Consider the following 18085-nt stretch of genomic DNA (forward strand, 5'->3'; position numbering starts at 1 on the left):
ACTGGCTAGATTCAAATCCAGAGAGCATGGGTTTATACACCAGCTCCCAGTGTTCTAGCTCAGTAACCTCAAGCAAGTCATTGAACCATGTTGCACCTCAATGTTCTCATCTTAAAATGAGGATATAAATACTTCCTACCTCAACAAGACTATGCAAAGATCATGAGGTAAGATACATAAGGTTACTGGAACAGGGCCCGACAAGTATCACTTATTATTTAGCAAATTGAATATCTACTATATACCAGGGGTTTTACAAGTAGTAGGGAACAAAAAGTTCAAGCCCTCATGGAGCTTTAATTCCAAGATACAAGAAGAGTAGAGAGTGGTGCATTGTAAGTGACAGAATGACAGAGCAGCGACTGAGGTCCCATGAGGAGTTGTCCTAGGCAATAGCTAAAGGAAAAAGGGTCTTATTGGGAACTGTTCTGAAGCCAGACCACACTTGATGTGTTCAAGCTATAGCAAAGAGCACAGTGAAAACTGAACAATGTATTGTTTTTTCAAGAAGAAAAATGTAAAATTGGAAATTCTCTTTGAGGAAAAAAAAAAAATCTAAGCAAATTTTAAAATACTACAAAATATGCCAAAAATTTAACAAGTGTTTTGTTTGCGTAATGAGACTTTGAGTGATGCATTTTCTTTTTTTCTTTTCTGTAATACCCAAGTTTTCTGAATATATATTATAGTACTGCAGTGTTTCTAAAAAATCAAAAAGGCTTTACCAGTGAAAATACTTGTAAATAAAAGATAATTTTGATTTATACGGGATTATTTATAATGTTTTCCTTCATTTTGTAGCTGAAATGTATTTTTATTTTATTTAAATATTTTAATGCATGCCTAATACAGTTTACTCATTATTATTCCATTCAATATTTTGACACAAATTTTTTTCTGCCTATATGTTGAACACAAATTATATCTTTTTGGCTGATGGTTCACAATATAGATGTTTATCTTTTAAAATTTCTTCATGTCTTCTAATGTGAAAAAAAAAAAAAAATCCCATCCATTTAACAAACTTTTCTTCAACTGGGTAGTCAGCAAAAATGTTAAAATAGTTCACTTAATGGTTCTTTCAAAATATATTTTTCCAATTCAAGGAAGCAGCAAAGAAATTGTAGAAATGGGTTCCATATCTAGGAAACAAATGATATTTATAATGTCTTTACTTATGTCTACATATTTCCATTTCTACATGTACTTCTTAAATTATATGCCTCAGCTATGACACAATTATAATTTAGAATTTCTATATCTAATAGTAATTTTTTAAATGATTAAGTTGTCCCTTTTGAATTTGACATAAATATAACTTTTTACATTCACCATTTTTGCAACATCTTTTGGTAATTTTCTTGACACAAATCTATGCTTTAAAACATTAAGATTAACATTTCACTATGAACTGTAAACAAAGCTTGCCAAAATAAAATGATTGAGCCTGGTTTTAAATGTCTACCCTCAAGAGGCACTCAAAATGCAGCAATGATTTTTCTGTAGTTTCTACTGCTTTAGTTCCCTTAAGAAACGAAGTGTAAATCACAGAAATTCTTCACTTCTTAGAGCTGCAGAGACATTTAAAAGAGAGAGAGAGATGCAGGAGAAGAGGAAATAAGAGTGTACATTAAGAGTAATTCAGAGGGCCAGGCACAGTGGCTCACGCTTGTAATTCCAGCACTTTGGGAGACCGAGGTTGGCAGATCATCTGAGGTCAGGAGTTCGAGACCAGCCTGGCAAACATGGTGAAACCCCATCTCTACTAAAAATACAAAAATTAGTTGGGCATGGTGGTAGATGCCTGTAATCCCAACTACTTGGGAGGCTGAGGCAGGAAAATTGCTTGAACCCGGGAGGCAGAAATTGCAGTGAGTTGAGATTGCATCACTGCACTCTGGCCTGGGTGACAGAGTGAGACTCCATCTCAAAAACAAAACAAAACAAAACAAACAAACAAAAAGATAATTCAGAGAAATTCTCCCTTAAGTTTATTCACCTGGAATTGATAGGACCAAACATTGTTATAAGCATTATCACTATAGATTTGTGGGGATGGAGGATGGAGAGGGCTTGAATAATTGTGAATTTATATGATCTCCTATTGCCTACACACTCCTTCTATGTCCTTTTTATTTTCTTCCATTTTACACTGGGGGTGAATTGTAGTGCAGGAGTCTGCTAGTGAATACAGAGGAGAGTTCTAAAAGTTTCTCTCATCCAATAAAACAAGTCAGTGTAAAACATACTTGTCAATAAAAACTATTTTTTACAGACCTAAATAACTGTATACATTCTTGAAAATGAATAACAAAATTTTATTTTAGTTGATGCATAGTAAATTCTTTACAAATATTGTTTTGTTTTAAATTTTATATAATTATTTGGTATATCTTATATCAACTACTATCAACACTGCTTATTTAATGTATTTTTACAATAAAATTAAAATTTTAATGATAGCTTTTCATCTATTAAAATGTCTATATATGTGCAAAAATTTTGTTTTTTATAGCTAGACATGAGACAATGGGTTAAAAAATGATCTTAATCGTTAAGCATATTTTTACATTACATCTTTACATTTTCAGCCAACACAATGTCGGAATATTTTAAACACAAATATTATTTAGAATAGTTCTTAAAAATATTTGACATTTCAAAATAATACAAAATTTCATTTTAAAATTAAATGTTACTTAAGAAAGTTGTTTCCTTTCCTAAAAAATTAACAAATGAAAAGCAAGGAAAAAAACCCTAATCCAGTTAGCAATCTTCTTACCTTCCTTTAGTCACATGTAGTGCCAAGAATAAGGCGTCTATTTAACATGTTTCTTCTTTCCATGACTTGCAGTGAATTGTGGATATCTATCCATAAAGGAAATTATGTGTGAATGCCAACATGCATAGAAATTTAATTCCTAACATATAAGTATCAAATCAAAACCTTAGACACCAGCCAATGCCGTCCCAAGAATGTAACACACTTGAGGACAAGCTTCCTCTTGAGCCAACTCTGTCAACAGACACCACTTTTATTTCATGTACTCCCATTCTCTGGCACCTCTTTTCTTCCTGCTATCACAAATACGATTTTTTTAAAAGCCACTATCAAGGTAGTAAAAATGGCTTTAATTTATACTTGGTGTATTCATTTGCTAGGGGTGCCATAACAAAACACCACAAATGGGGTGGGTTAAACAGAAACTAATTTTCTCATGGTTCTATTGGCTGCACATTTATTGAGGTGCCAGTGGGGTAGGCTTTCTCTGAGGTCCTTAAGGGAAAATCTGTCCCAGGCATTTATTTGCCTTTTAGATAACTGTTCTTTAGATTAGTGATCCCAGGGCACCAGGGAACAGCGTTGGGGAAGACAATTTTTTCACAGAAGTTGAGGGACAGGGGTGTTTCAGGATGAAACTGTTCCACCTGAGATCATCAAGCATTAGTTAGATTCTCATAAGGAGATCACAAACTAGATGCCATGCAAAGCGGTTCACAAGAGGGTTCGCGCTCCTATAAGAACCCAATGCCTCTGCTGATCTGATGGGAGGCAGAGCTCAGGTGGCATTGCTTCCTGGCCTGCGGCTCACCTCCTGTTGTGCTACCCGGTTCCTAACAGGTCTGGTCCATGGCCCAGGGGTTAGGGACCCCTGCTTGAGGAGACTGCCCTTTAGATGACTGGCTTTTTCATATACATCATCCCTCTGAGCACAAGCACCCCAGTGTCTCTCTGCATGTTCTAACCTCCCGTTTTCATAAGGACCCAGGTTAGATATTAAATTAGGACCCACCCTAATGTCCTCACTTTAACTTAATCACCCCTTTAAAGGCTCTATCTCCAAAAATGGTCACGTTCACAGGTACTAGGCCATGGGCTTTCATGTGTGAATTTTAGGGGGAAATTCAGCTCACAGCACTCAGGTTTAATAGTAAATTAACAAAGTGAAGACAATTAACTCAGTCAGGGACTGAAACACATCCAGTGATGAATATACTTTTTCTCCATGACAGAAAAAAGCCATATGGCTTCTGAATTTTAATGTGAGAAATGAAGAAATGCATGGGTTATGGCTAACCATAAAAAAATACTTAAATATAATTCCTTCATTTGAAAGTGTTTCACTAATTTTTTAAAACTATATAAGGAATATTATCTATGCTTCCACTTTACTAAGCCATAGAATCTATGTAGATTCTACATAGAGAGTCAACAAATGATGCTACGAAGCAGCACATGCTTGAGTACGTTAGATAGGCAACAGCTACTTGAGCAACAAAAGTCACAATTAGAGAAAGCTTAGTTCCCACTGCAAAAGAGAGGCAAATACTGCAAAAGAACAAGGGGAATTAGACTGTAGTTTTGAAGAGTCACTTGCAATTTTTATTAAATGCTGATCATTTCCACATCCTAGAGGTAATTGCTTAATTATTAGGAAGTTGCTGCTCTTCCCTTTCACCTCTTTGAAAAAAAAGAAAAAAATATGTGATTCTCTTAGAATTTTCAACATTGAAAAAGTAAATCGATTAAGAGGACAAAAACTTCATGGTCAATATGTTTTTATTTTTAAATTAATGATGGAGAAATCTACAAAAAGAATTTTCTGTTCTAAAACCATTTGGGGTAGATAAAGGAAGATTGTAAGATTTCCTTCTCATCAAACTATCCAATAATGCCTTCATAAGACTTGCTTACATAGATGTAAATAAATTTTAATATACAAGTCCTGTTTTTGACCAATAGATACATTACTAAACAGATACATGTGTCTTGCAGTTTCATATACCTAAGCTTTTTAAGTGATGGAAAAAAATTTGTACATAAAAGAAACATTAGGGATCCCTTTTATAGAGTGAAGAATCCTTTTGTAGTTTGGATATTCACCAATAATTTACGTGTTTATTTCATTTAAGTTTTTATGCATATGATCTGCTTAAACCAAAGTAAAACAAAGTACACATGTTCCATATTACAAAGATGAAAATACTATATTTATTCAATCATGGTTCATACATTTAATAGAATAAAAATTCTTTTGTGTCTAAAGTTAAATTAAGACTAAACATCTTTATCTATATGTGATTATTTTTCTTCCTTCCCACCTATGCTTTTCATATGGAATTAATGATTAACAAGTATTCCTAAAATGTGAATAAAGCAGTGAAAGAAGAAGAATAAAAACTGAAAAAAATACCTACTTATAATTTTAAATTGCTCTTAAAATAAAATTATAGAGAAAATACCTTGTATGCTATTTAACTTCATTAAGCTATAAATTAAGTTAGCTATAAATTATCTATAAGTTAAATTCATTAGCTATAAATTAAATTTCTCTACATCATATCTAATTTTCTCATTAACTATTAAAAATCTGAACTTCGTATTCATACATGAAAATAGTTTTTCTTTTGGGTGTAAATAGAGTGTACTTTAGAATTCTGAACACTTATCAAACTAAAGTTGGCTAATGAAATGTTAACAATAATATTCAAAACATGAATAAAATCCATACATTAATATCTAAGGCAATGAAAGGCTTTTTGTGAATGAATCATCTTTTGTCCAACTCTATCACCTTTTGTTTTTTAATGGCTATGTTACAAGTGTCTAAATCCCTGTCCTGGCAAACTTCCACTGCTCGTGCCTCTGGTAGTTTATTTGCATATTCAGCCCATCTGTAGCCCTTATATTGATTGAACTCACAAACAGAGAAAATCAAGAATCCCTGCACAGATTTGTATGTGGTTACCCCTACTTTTGAGCCTATTCCAGGCTTGTACTTTGGGGTTTAGGCTTTAATCCTTATAATCAAACCCCACACAGTTGTTAAAAGACATGCAGTATCACTTACATAGTAAAACCATTGAAATAAGCATATTCCTCAGCTGTGAATCCACAAATATCTTGGCAAGATAATTCCACACCTTGCTGAAGAAGAAGCTTTACTAAACGTGTTGGTTCATCACTGACAGCAAGAATAAGGGCTGTTCTGGAGCAAGAAATAGAAACGAATGCCCATTTAAAGATCTTAAACATGCCTCATTTAAAAAAGTCAGTCTTCTCAATTTACTACTCAAATGTAGGACCTCTATCAGAAAGAGTCAAGGCAAGAATGTAAAAAGTACAGCAGATCTGCTCAAAAAAGTGTGCCAGTCACAGATCATATCATGGAGTCTAAACATGAACAGTACCTAGGAAGCAGCTAGCTCAGTCATTTTCAATCTCTTCTTCCTGGAAGCGTAGTGTTTTCAAAAACATGTCTCAAAATTCCATGAAGGAATGTGTCTTAGGACTTTGGGTCCCCTGATCCCATTTAACTACAACAGTTGGTCATCTATGTAAGAGTCTAATGTTAAATTCTAATAATAAATGATAAATAAATAACAACAATAATAACCAATTAGTAGTTGGTCCAACTGTTTGATTTTACAATGGGAAAAACAAATCCTGAAAGTTCAGATAATCTGTCCAAAAGCATGTGAGCATACATCCTATGGGTCTTATGGTTCTATATTTTCTCATTATCATATACCTGTGTTTTGTGGACATACACACACACACACATACACACACACACACACAATGCTATTACATAGCTCTAGTTATGTGCTATCTTATTTATTAATTATACCTTTGATAATTATCTGAAGCATTCACATCAGCCCCTTTCTCCAGAAGAAATTTTACCATTTTTGGATTATTGTTAATAACGGCAACCAACAGTGGAGTATAACCATCCTGAAAAAATTATTTCAAAATGATTAAAATATTGTAGCAAATTTTCATGCTCTTTAGATTTAAGTTCAACTTAAAATACGTGTGTATAAAAACTTCTGAATATACACTGTAACCCTTAAAAGATTTTAGTACATAAAAAAATGTGATTTCAAAGACCAATAAAACAAATCAGGGTTGAGCCAGACAAAAAATTAAAGTTGCTATTTTAGGCTTATTTCAAATTGTAGGTAAGAGCAGCCTAGAATAAGTAAGTGATGAGCACCTAGCATTTAATGTAAGTATTGCATACCATCAATTCACACTTCATAATATTGTCATATTCAGATTTCCACTGGGTTTCATTTAAACCTCCAAGGCTGGCACTTATTTTGGATGTCATGTAGACAAAATATCAGTAAAGTATCAATATGCTTTTTAAAAAAATTCATCGGTTATTCATAATGCCTTAATGGAAGAGTTAGATTAATTTTAATATTATGTGATTTGCTATTTCAACCCTATTATTATTATTCATGAGTATATCAATAAAATAGAAAAAAGGTGGGTTTTATGTTTTTATCAATACCCAGTTATAAGAGAATTAAATATTCCTCATTTGTTATGGCCTGTTAAACAATTATAATTGTTAAATATAGTGTTTCTTTGGAGGTCAGGATTACAATCTGCAATAAAATAAAAAAAGACTTTAAGAGAAGAAAAATTTTATCAGTTTTTGATAATCTCTTCTCATTCTCCCCAATTTCAGTTTGGAAAATTCATTCTTTATACAACATATATTTCAACATAGATGAATTATCTGAAATATACTCTTCAGTTGCTTTCTAAAATATAGAATTTTTTTCTTTAATAGAAAACTACCTTATTTTTCGCTTCAAGATCAGCTTCGTAATCAAGCAGTTGTTCAACTAATGAGAAACTCTGACCACAAACAGCATAGTGAAGAGCAGTATTATAACGAATATCCCTCAGATTTGGGTCTGCACCACAGTTTAGAAGAATAGTAGCACAATCCTCATTTTGACACTGTACCGCCTGTTAATGCAACAAGAGTAGATGAGTAACAAATTTACTATTTGGGATATGATAAATTAATGTTTGATACTATGTTTTAAAACATGAAAAATCAACAAAAGTTAACTAGGAGAACTCAAACACATTCCAATTGAAAAAGAAAAATTATGGCATACCTTAATCAATGGGGATTTGTTTTCACTATCCCGGATATTTATTTTGCATTGTTGCTCAATTAGGAAAAGTACAACATCTCTATGTCCATTCGCACAGGCCAGGTGCAAAGGTGTTCTATGTCAATAAAACAAAACACAAAGTTAGAGATAAGTCTCCGTTTGAGAAGTTACTTATTTTACTCAAAAACAAGCCAGATTGTACATTGGTAAACTACTTGCTGCATGCACATATTTCTATTTAAACAAATGTACATTAATTACAATTACCTTTTATTGAACTTTCAGGGCTATGCAAGTGTGTTGAAGATTAAATATTTAACTGATTTCACTTCAAGGAAAATGTAACTAATTAGATGAAAAATAGATTTTTTAAAAAGTACCAAAATGATGTCTGGGCTTGGAAAAGATAATAAAGTTAGGTATCACAATAAAATTTAGAAATTATATTTAAAACCTGAGATGCATCTAATAGGTAACAGGAGGAAAGTGTATTAATCAATGACATGCTATCTCTAATTGTGTGTTTTTCTTTATTTACTCAGTGATTAAAGTTGGCATTTGTATCTGAGAAGTAAAAGGTGAATGCCTAAGGACTCTCTAAGTTGTAGATCTTAACCCTATTTTAAGTTATTACACTAATTTCCACTTCTAAAGAACCGTATTCTAGGTAGCCTGCCAGAAACCAGACACACATTCATGAACTTTGACAGAAGACTAATTAGAGCCATTTAAATTTTGCAATTTTTAGCCTGGACTGGCCCTCAATAAACATTTATCGTCTTCTAAGGTGATATCATTATAGCCTTGTTTTTAGATAATTTTATAATACCAAGGCCACATATAAATAATCCATTTAAAACAAGAAGCTTAAATATATTTTCCTTGTTTCACTCTAGCTCCTCAGAAGTACTCTATGGGTACCTAAATAGACCCACTATTGACACACAGGAGTAGCAAAAAGATGAACCTCAAAAATAAGATAACTACTTAAAAATAAGGCAATTTTCAAAAAGATAAACTAACAAAACCTATTCACAATAACTCACCATCTCTGGCAGTAAACCAAGAAAATATAAAAACAGTTCAAAAAAATTGGAGAAAGCTAAAAATCTAATTAAGTTTACCTGAATGTAATCTCTGGAAGGCAGGACTGTAATATAACTACAATATAAAAAGCCAAATTTTAACCAATTATATTGTTATTTAGCTAAAGAGAGAGCACAGTCAGGAAGAGGACAGTCAGCTAACATAACAGAATAAAACCAGAAGTTATCCATAATTAACATACTTCATGGAAAAGATAATCTGAATTTAAGGAACAAACAAAGAAGAACTTTGTTGTAGGACAAAAGTGATTCATCAAACACCATGGTCTAAATTATGTTTCCCTCAAAACTATCCACCTTACTTTACTGTGATTCCATCCTTACCAAGCATTTCTGATGACTAATTTCTCAGTAATCCTGATACAATGAAGCATTGATTAACCTTTCTGCTCACATTTACAATTTGGTTTAAGGATGAAATTCCTTATGTAATAGGAGTTTTCAGAGCCCTCAATCCCAACACAACACAGGGCTAAATAGCTTTAAGCCCACCAAAGATAAGTCTTTGCAGTAGATAGCAAATCCTGGCAAACATTTTGATGTGTCCCCTTCATCTGCCATTACACCTATCTTGAGAATTTAGTTCCAAGGAACTTTGGTGGTTTCCACCCAATTGTTAGATCTGCCTCTCCCTCCAACTCCAGTTTTATTTTTTACCTAATTTAAAATAAATACATAAAATTACATACACACACAGAGAGAGAGAGAGAAAGAGAGAGAGAGAGAGAGAGAGAGACTGTTCTTACTAAGAGAAAGTAAATGGATTCCCAATAGGTCCTCCAAAAATAGCTGCTGCATCCTGCTGTATACCTCACTCTTCTACCAACTGAATCTAAAACCTTCAGTAACAAATCTACAAAAAAATTTCATGGCCCATATTAAACTCCAAGAACTTAGGAAATCAGCCATAAATTCAATAAAATAAAATAGCCTTGAAAGATTCCACCTTCAAAGGAGGTATTGAACAATGCAGCCTGGGGTCATTTATACAAAATCTGAAAACAAGAACTAATCTAGCTTGAGCATGCACAAAATACTAAAAAGTTGACAATATTCGCTCAAACTGTCAGTCTTGTAAAGAAGATTTTTACTTAGAATATTTGACATCCTTTTAAAGCAGTTATCTTAGTTTAAAAAAAAAATTTTTAAACATACAGATTTAACATTTACATTGATTTTATTTTAAATTTTAGATTTAAGTGTAAAATTTTAGAGCTCACAATTGGAGCAAGCAGCAAAAAAAAAAAAAATTGTCATGGCCACTTCTCTATATGTTTACACATATAATGTAAATGCCTCAAGGCCAATAGGAATGCTTTTCCACTTAATGTCAAAAACAAAGGCCATTCTATTTTTTGAAATAGTTGAATGCAAAAAGTATATTTACAGATATCTTGGAGAAACATTTTTAAATCAATATTATTCCATTTGTCAAAAATCCTTAACTTTCATCAATACATTATACTCCAAATTTAAGAGTTTAGTTTATATTGTTACTTTTTAACTCATGGTACTTAATCTAACCAGAAATCTAAATTCCTGTGAAGCTTAGTATTGGTTACTAGGTTTTCAGGCTAACTGGTGTCATTTTGTTTCATTCAAGTTCTGTTTTCTCCCAGACTCCCACTCTCTTTTATATCAATGGAAAAATTGTCAGCATAGACTGTGGACAGGTGATGAATGATCAGATACCAGAAATCTCAAATTGAACTTCAGCAAAAGGCATGACTCAGATGAGTGTCAAGGCTGAATGATTACTTTGAAAGCTGAAGTGAAAAGTGTTATCTGCTAGACAGAGTACAGGGTCAGAGCATAGCTGTAGCCTTCAATTGAGTCTCATCATGAGAATGTCCTTTTTAAGTAATATTCTTGGACTCTTGATAACTTAAGAGTTCAGGGTGAGTGAAGGAGAAGTAACCAAGGAAGCTAACTCACCCTAGGTCATTTATTTTCAACTCTAGACTGGGCACTTTCGATGTAATCTAGGTTTGAGTAGTAAGGTTGAAGGTATTAATTTAGAATTGGGCCTCCACTCACCAATTTATGAAGGTGATCTGAAGGGCTTTTTTATTAAAAACCATAAAAGTGATTTTATAGCAGGAGAGATATTAAACATCTCCAATTCATTTTCAAACTTATTAGGCACAGTGCTCTTGAAATAAAAACAAAAATAGAAGCTAACTATGCAGAGCACATTAACAGGGAGCTATTCTGATTTAATAAGATGCCTGTAACAGAGCTTTGAAGATCTTTGTTTAAAAAACACTAATCGAGTAGTAGCTCTAGTTTGAAAGATGAGACTGAAGGTATCTCTGCATTATACAGATGTAGAGAAGGCCTCAAACTCAGATCTTGACTCTCAGAACAATGTTTTTCCTACTAGGCCACTATGGCTTCCTGAACGATCTGCTTATGCTATTTCCCCTGTCCCTTTTTTTTTTTTTTTTAACCAGAAATTCCAGTTTTCAGTATCATTATTTTTACTAGAAAACATATATAAAAATACTACTTCATTAGGCCATTAATATGCACGTATGTTTCAGAGACCTTAAGCACAATGCTTCCAAAATGAGTCTGTGAAACATTTGATAAAACATTGTAATTTACCTCATTAAAAATTCAAACAAAACGAATAGTTCCCAATGACCATCTCACTCTATCTACTTTCCTCTCCCCACATTTCATCTCTTTCAGAAATAGCAATTTAAGTATATGTTCTTTAAGATTTTATCTTTCTCATTTTCGGTATCTCTCTCTTTACACACACACACCCAAATGTTCAAACAGAAATATACAGTTTGAGATTTTTTCATTCAGCTTTATTGAGGTGTAATTTATAATAAAATTAAAGTATACAATTTTATGAATTTTGACTAGTCAATTTACAGTCAATTCTCTGCAGTCAATTCTTTCACCTGCCCCTATATCTAAAACCACTGGTAACTATTAATTTGCATTATGTCACTATCCTTTTTTTTTAGATTCGGGGTGTACATATGTAGGTTTGTTACATGGGTATCTTGCATAATGCTGCGCTTCTGCTGAACTCATTACCCAAATAGTGAACATAGTATCTTATAGGTAGTTTTTCAACTCTCATGACCATCCTAACATTCCCCCATTTGGAGACCCTAGTGTCCATTATTTCCACATTTGTGTCCATGTGATAGAGATAATTTCATATCCTCTTTGACAATTTTGGATGCCTTTTCTTTCTTTTGCCTGATTTTTCTGGCTAGGACTTCCAGTACTACGTTGGATAGGAGTGGTGAGAGCAGACATCTTTGCCTTATTCCAGTTCTTAGGAGGAATGCTTTCAACTTTTCCACATTCAGTATGATGTTGGCTGTGTGTTTGTCATAGATGGTCCTTATTATTTTGAGGTATATTTCTTCGATGCCTAGTTTGTTGAGGGTTTTTATCATGAAGGGATGTTGGATTTTATCAATGCTTTTCCTGCAACTATTGAGATGATCATCTGGTTTTTGCTTTTAATTGTTTATGTGGTGAATCACATTTATTGATTTGCATATGTTGAACCATCCTTGTATACCTGGAGTAAAACCCACTTGATTGTGTTGAATTATCTTTTTGATGTACTGCTGGATTTGGTTTGCTAGTATTTTTGTGTCTATGTTCATCAGGAATATTGGACTGTAGTTTTCTTTTTTTCATTGTTTCCTGTATGCTACAATGCTTTACCTTTTCTAGAATTTCATGTAAATAGAGTCATTTGTGTCTGGTTTCTTTCAGTCAGCATGACACTTTCAAGATTCACCCATATTTTTTGCATATATCCATAATTCATTGCATTTATTGCTGAATAGTATCTTTAAGTTATCCTATTTATATGTGCATGTATGTATTCATCCTTTCATTCACGTATTTTAAAAATATTGAGCACTTACTACAGCTAGGCAGGGTTCTAGCTGATGAGGATATATCAGCAAACAAAGTATGTGCAAATACTTGCTTTTATAAATCATACATGTTAGTAGAAGAGGTAAACAACAAACAATTGAAAAGATGAAAAGTATATCAGACAATATTAAGTTCTAAAGAGAAAAGCAGGGAAGAAGGATAGGAAATGTCAGTGAGGAGAAAGGGTACAATTGTAGGTAAAGAGTAGCCAGGGAAGGCCTCACTAGTAAGGTACCAATTGAATAACACCTAAAGGAAGTGAAAGAGCAAGTCATACGACTATCTGAGGGAAAAGCACCCAAGGCAAAGGGACCAGCAAGTTCAAAAACCCTAAATGCATGTCTTGCATTTCTGTGGAACAGTAAGAAGACCAGTGTAGCTGGAGGTAAATGAATGAAAGGAAGAGTTGCAGGAGGTAAGATCAGAGAAGTAACAGGGTGAGGATGAAGATCATATAGGGTTGTATGAGACACTGGATGGATCTGGCTTTTACCCCTAATAAGATGGGAAGTCATTCTAAGTTATGAAAACAAGGAGTAATATCATTTGACATACATTACACAGGATCATTGTGACTGTTGTACTGAGAATAAGCTGAAAAGGGAAAAGTGTAGTTAAGTGGGCACTGTAGTAATTCTAGTTAAGACATAATGGTGGCTTTGACTATGGTAGTACTTATAAAGGTGGTAAGAAATGCTTGGATGTTAGATATATTTTGAAGAAGGAGCCAACAAGATTTCCTGTTTAATCAAATGAAGGATGTGAAGGAATTAGAGGAATCAAAAATATTCTAGAATTTCAGCCTAAAGCAATTGAAAGATAACATTTGGCATTTATAGAAAAAGAAAAGGCAGGTCAGAAATGAAATAACAGGATCTTAGTTTGGGAATGTTTGAGACCTCAGTTTGAGAAAGCTAAGTAGTGATGGGATGGAGCTCGTGGTTCTTGCAAGCTAACTGTTAAATTTTCAGGAATTTTGCAAGCCAGTTGATATCACACTGGTAGCTTAAAATTGGCCACTATTTACAAACCCTATGAATCAGGGTTTTCCCTCTTTCCCTCCCCTACCCATTAAGGGCCTGTTATTAAACATTTATTAGCACACCAGTGAATATTAGATATCCAAGTATAAATATAGGCAGGCAAGAGGTCTTGTTGGCTGGAGATTAAAAGTTGGAAGGCACTGGAATATATATACTTAAAGCTAATCTCTCTTCACCAGGAGAGTGAAGATCAAAATACAGAGAGAAATAATTTCTGGTGGAACTCCTTAAGTGTTTACAAGTCAGGAAGATGAAGAGAAACCAGCAAAGGAGTCTCAAAAGAAGTGTCCACAGAATTAGGAGAAATGCCAGATGGCCCCAGTGTTCTGAAAGACATTAATTCAAATACCGCTGATATGGCAAATAAAATACTTTGCTGACATGCCAGCAAGGTAAGACTGAAAAGTGACCCCTGAATGAAGTCATGTTGAAGTTATCGATTACCTTATAAAGTCATTCAGTGGAGTGGTGTAAGATAAAAGCCATCTAGAAGATTGGACAACACTGTTTTTGTCACACACACAAAAAAAAAGACATAATACTACCAGTAAGCTAAATACAAATATTTTTTCTAACCATATAGTTTTCACTTAGCCTATTGTGATGAAAAATGATGCTTTTCATACCCTTTGACTTGAAACTCCCAAAAATATTTTAAGGCAGCCACAGAGAGTACATATTTACTGTTACTAATGCCAAACACATAACTTTTTTTCTTAATATGTATTAATTTTTGCATCAAGTGGTTGTTAATGGGTTTGAAGATATTAGGTAATTGAGGAAATTTTTCATAAGTGATCCACATTAAAAAGATTAACCAGAGGGATGTCAGCAATATGACAGAGTAGGAAACCCTGAAGTACCCTTCCCCACAACAAACACACCAATTCAGCAACAGCATAAGGACAAACTCCCTTTGTGAAAAATCAGAAACTAATTGAAAGTCTCCTGCACCCTGGGAGAATACAAAACCAGAGGTAGTAGAACTTATAGACAGATTCAGAACACCCTCTTGCTGAAGATCCTGCCTCCAACACAGTGCCATATGATCAGAAAGAGACTCACTAGCTCCCAGCTTTACCCAAGGGAGCAAAGGGGGTGGCTTGCCAGCACCCCAGCTTCCTCATAAACTATATGAATACATGTTAATTATGACAACAAAGTTTGTGGAAGAGATAAAATTTAGAATTTTTACATGCTATTGGACTTCAATTGTTAGCAACTTAAACTACTATGAGCTATTTTATGTAAGTCCCAAAGTAACCACAAAAAATCTGTAGAAGTTACACAAAAAAAGAGAGAGAAAGGAACCAAAGCACATCAATATCAAAGCACAAAATCAAGAAAATACAAAGGAAGACAGGAAGAAAGAAAAAGACAAAGGAACTATAAGAGTAACATGAAAGCTAACAAAATAGCAATAGTAAAACTTTCCCTATCTATAAATACATGAAATGTAAATAGATTAAGCTCTGTAATCAAAGAGTGGCTGAATAGATAAAACACAAGGTGCAACTACAGTTGACCCTTGAACAGCAGGTGTTTTAACTGTGTAATTTCACTTATACACAGATTTTTTTCAGTAGCTATATTAGAAAAATTTTGGAAATTTGCAACAATTTGAAAAAACTTCCAGATGAAACAAGTAGCCTAAAAATACTAAAAAATTAAGAAAAGGTTACATATGCCATGAATGCATAAAATATATGTAGATACCAGTCTATTTTATCATTAACTACCATAAAATACCAGAGATACTATGATCAACCCCTCCTCTTCCTCCCCCTCCATCTACTTAATGTGAAGAAAACAGGATGAACAACTTTATGATGATCCACTTCAACTTAATAGTAAATATATTTTCTCTTCCTTATAATTTTCCTAATAACTTTTTCTTTTCTTTTGCTTTTATTGTAAGAATACAATGGGTAATACATATTACATACAAAATATATGTTAATCAACTGTTCATGCTGTTGGTAACACTTCCAATCCACAGTAGGCTATTTATAGCTAAGTTCTGGGGGAGTCAAAAGTTATTAGCAAATTTTTACTTCACAGGGAGTTGGCTCCCCACCCCAATCCCAATGTGGTTCAAGGGTTAAGTGTATATGCTCTCTATCAGAAACTCACTTTAGATTTAAGGAGAATTTGATTAAACAGCGAGTTCAAATGCCTGTTTGGAAGCAGCCATTGTGCTCTCAAGTATGCCAAGATAGAGTCTAAAACTGTAGTTGTTATAAAGCTAACTTGGGTGTGAAGCTATCTGTGGAGTCCCTCTCTTTGTCAACCCCAGCTCAACAGCAATTCTGAGTTTGGAGACTCTCAAAGTCTCTTTTAAATTGCAACTAAAGTAAGGACAGTGGTTTAACAGAGTTCATATAGCTGATTGTGTTGCATCAAGGCCCCAGGGGGCTGCAAGGGACCTTTGTGATTTGACAAGTTCAATGGTAATGAGTGTGGTTAATGAATAGTACGGCTTATCATATTATCCCAGAATCTGACACGTTTATACAGTTGTTACACATATTTGCAGCACATATTTGGTGAGAAAATGAAATCAGATTTAAGAAAATTGGTGATGAGTAATGGGTAGCAATGGAGAAAAAAATCATCCTCTGTCCAAATAAGTTTGCTAAGCATCAATAAACTCAGCAAGCTTCTTTTTCAAAAAATTAAAAAGTTACTTGTTTTGATGTTTCCAAGTGTTAAAATCTGACTAACCAATGTTCTAGGGGGTCGTCTCTACTGTTTTACTATTCTCCAATTAGCAAAATTGTGCATCTTAGTGCCTGGGGACAATCAATTACCAAGAAGCAAAACAACAAGGTGGGGAAAAGATGGACTGCCAGTGGAAACCAAGCCGGTGAGAGGAGGGGATGGATTCAGGAAGGGCAGAAAATATTCAAGTAAGCATTCTTTTTTTTTTTTTTTTTTTGAGACAAGCCTTGCTGTGTCACTCAGGTTGGAATGATGCAGTGGTCCGATCTCGGCTCACTGCAACCTCCACCTTTCGGGTTCAAGTGATTCTCCTACCTCAGCCTCCCGGAGTAGCTGGGATTACAGGCACCCGCCACCATGCCCCACTATTTTTTGTATTTTTGGTTAGAGACGGGTTTTCGCCATGTTGGCCAGGCTGGTCTCGAACTCCTCACCTCTGGTGACCCTCCCGCCTCGGCCTCCCAAAGTGCTGGGATTACAGGCATGAGCGACCGCACCCGGCACAACATTTAAAAATAAATAAATAGCCGAAAGTTGGAGTGGGACCCTCTGCCAATAATCACCAGACAATCTTTCTTCTTTGGGAAACCCTGAGTGACAATCAGGGTCAAACAGCCCCTACTTGTCTTATTTCTGGTTGAAGGGCCCAGGCTCCAACCCGTCCTCCCCCGCTGGCTCTTCAGTCTGGTCACCTGTATTTTTTGTCCTGCATGTTTACATCGTATTTCTTGAGCTGAAGATATTCCTTCAGCTTCTTCAAATCCCCGACTGAAGCAGCTCTGTGAAGTTTCTTTAAATCCTTTTCTCGAAGGTTGTAGCCCTGGCCTATGGACGGGTCTGAGGAGGTACGGCTGCGGGTCTCATTCTTCCTCTTCCAGAAGCTGAAAAGCTTATTCATGGCGGTGCAGGCTGCAGTCTTTCCGTCAGACCAGGATGTTCCTTGGCCTCCTACCCGTCCGCCCTGCCACTCTGCCCTAGCACCCAGCCAGCGGCTCTCTCCAGTACCTGACGAAAGTGGAAATGCTGGAAGGGCCTTGCGCAGCCGGCCGTTATGGCAGTTATGGTCGTTATGGCTGTTAAGGTCGTTATGGTCCGGTCCCAGGGGCTCGCAGACCTGCTTTCTCACCTAGGACTTGGGCCTGACAGCCACACCTGCAGTCTTCCTATCTTGGAATAGAAACTTACCAACTTTCTTACAAATAGCCTCTTCTCCTTCAAAAGTAGATCTAAGGGCTTGAACTCTTGCAAACTAATATTTACCTTCCTTGTGATGGGGATGAGGATGGGGATGGGGATGGGGATGAGGATGGGAATGAGGATGGGGATGGGGATGGATCTCTTCCAGTGATCTTCCCTCCAACCTACTCC

At 34.9% G+C, this 18085-nt stretch overlaps 1 protein-coding gene across 1 annotated transcript; it reads right to left on the reverse strand.

Annotated features, from left to right (window-relative positions):
* Positions 1-793: 793 nt before the first annotated feature.
* ANKRD7 (ankyrin repeat domain 7) lies at positions 794-17760 on the reverse strand. The gene is given in 8 exon segments (XM_009203754.4): positions 794-1142; positions 2783-2868; positions 5853-5898; positions 5900-5990; positions 6633-6739; positions 7598-7771; positions 7927-8041; positions 17410-17760. Coding segments are annotated over 7 exon segments (819 nt in total). The 5' UTR covers positions 17616-17760; the 3' UTR covers positions 794-1142; positions 2783-2788.
* Positions 17761-18085: the final 325 nt, after the last annotated feature.

This window comes from Papio anubis, chromosome 4 (genome assembly GCF_008728515.1).
Source record: "Papio anubis isolate 15944 chromosome 4, Panubis1.0, whole genome shotgun sequence".
NCBI classification, from domain to species: domain Eukaryota; kingdom Metazoa; phylum Chordata; class Mammalia; order Primates; family Cercopithecidae; genus Papio; species Papio anubis.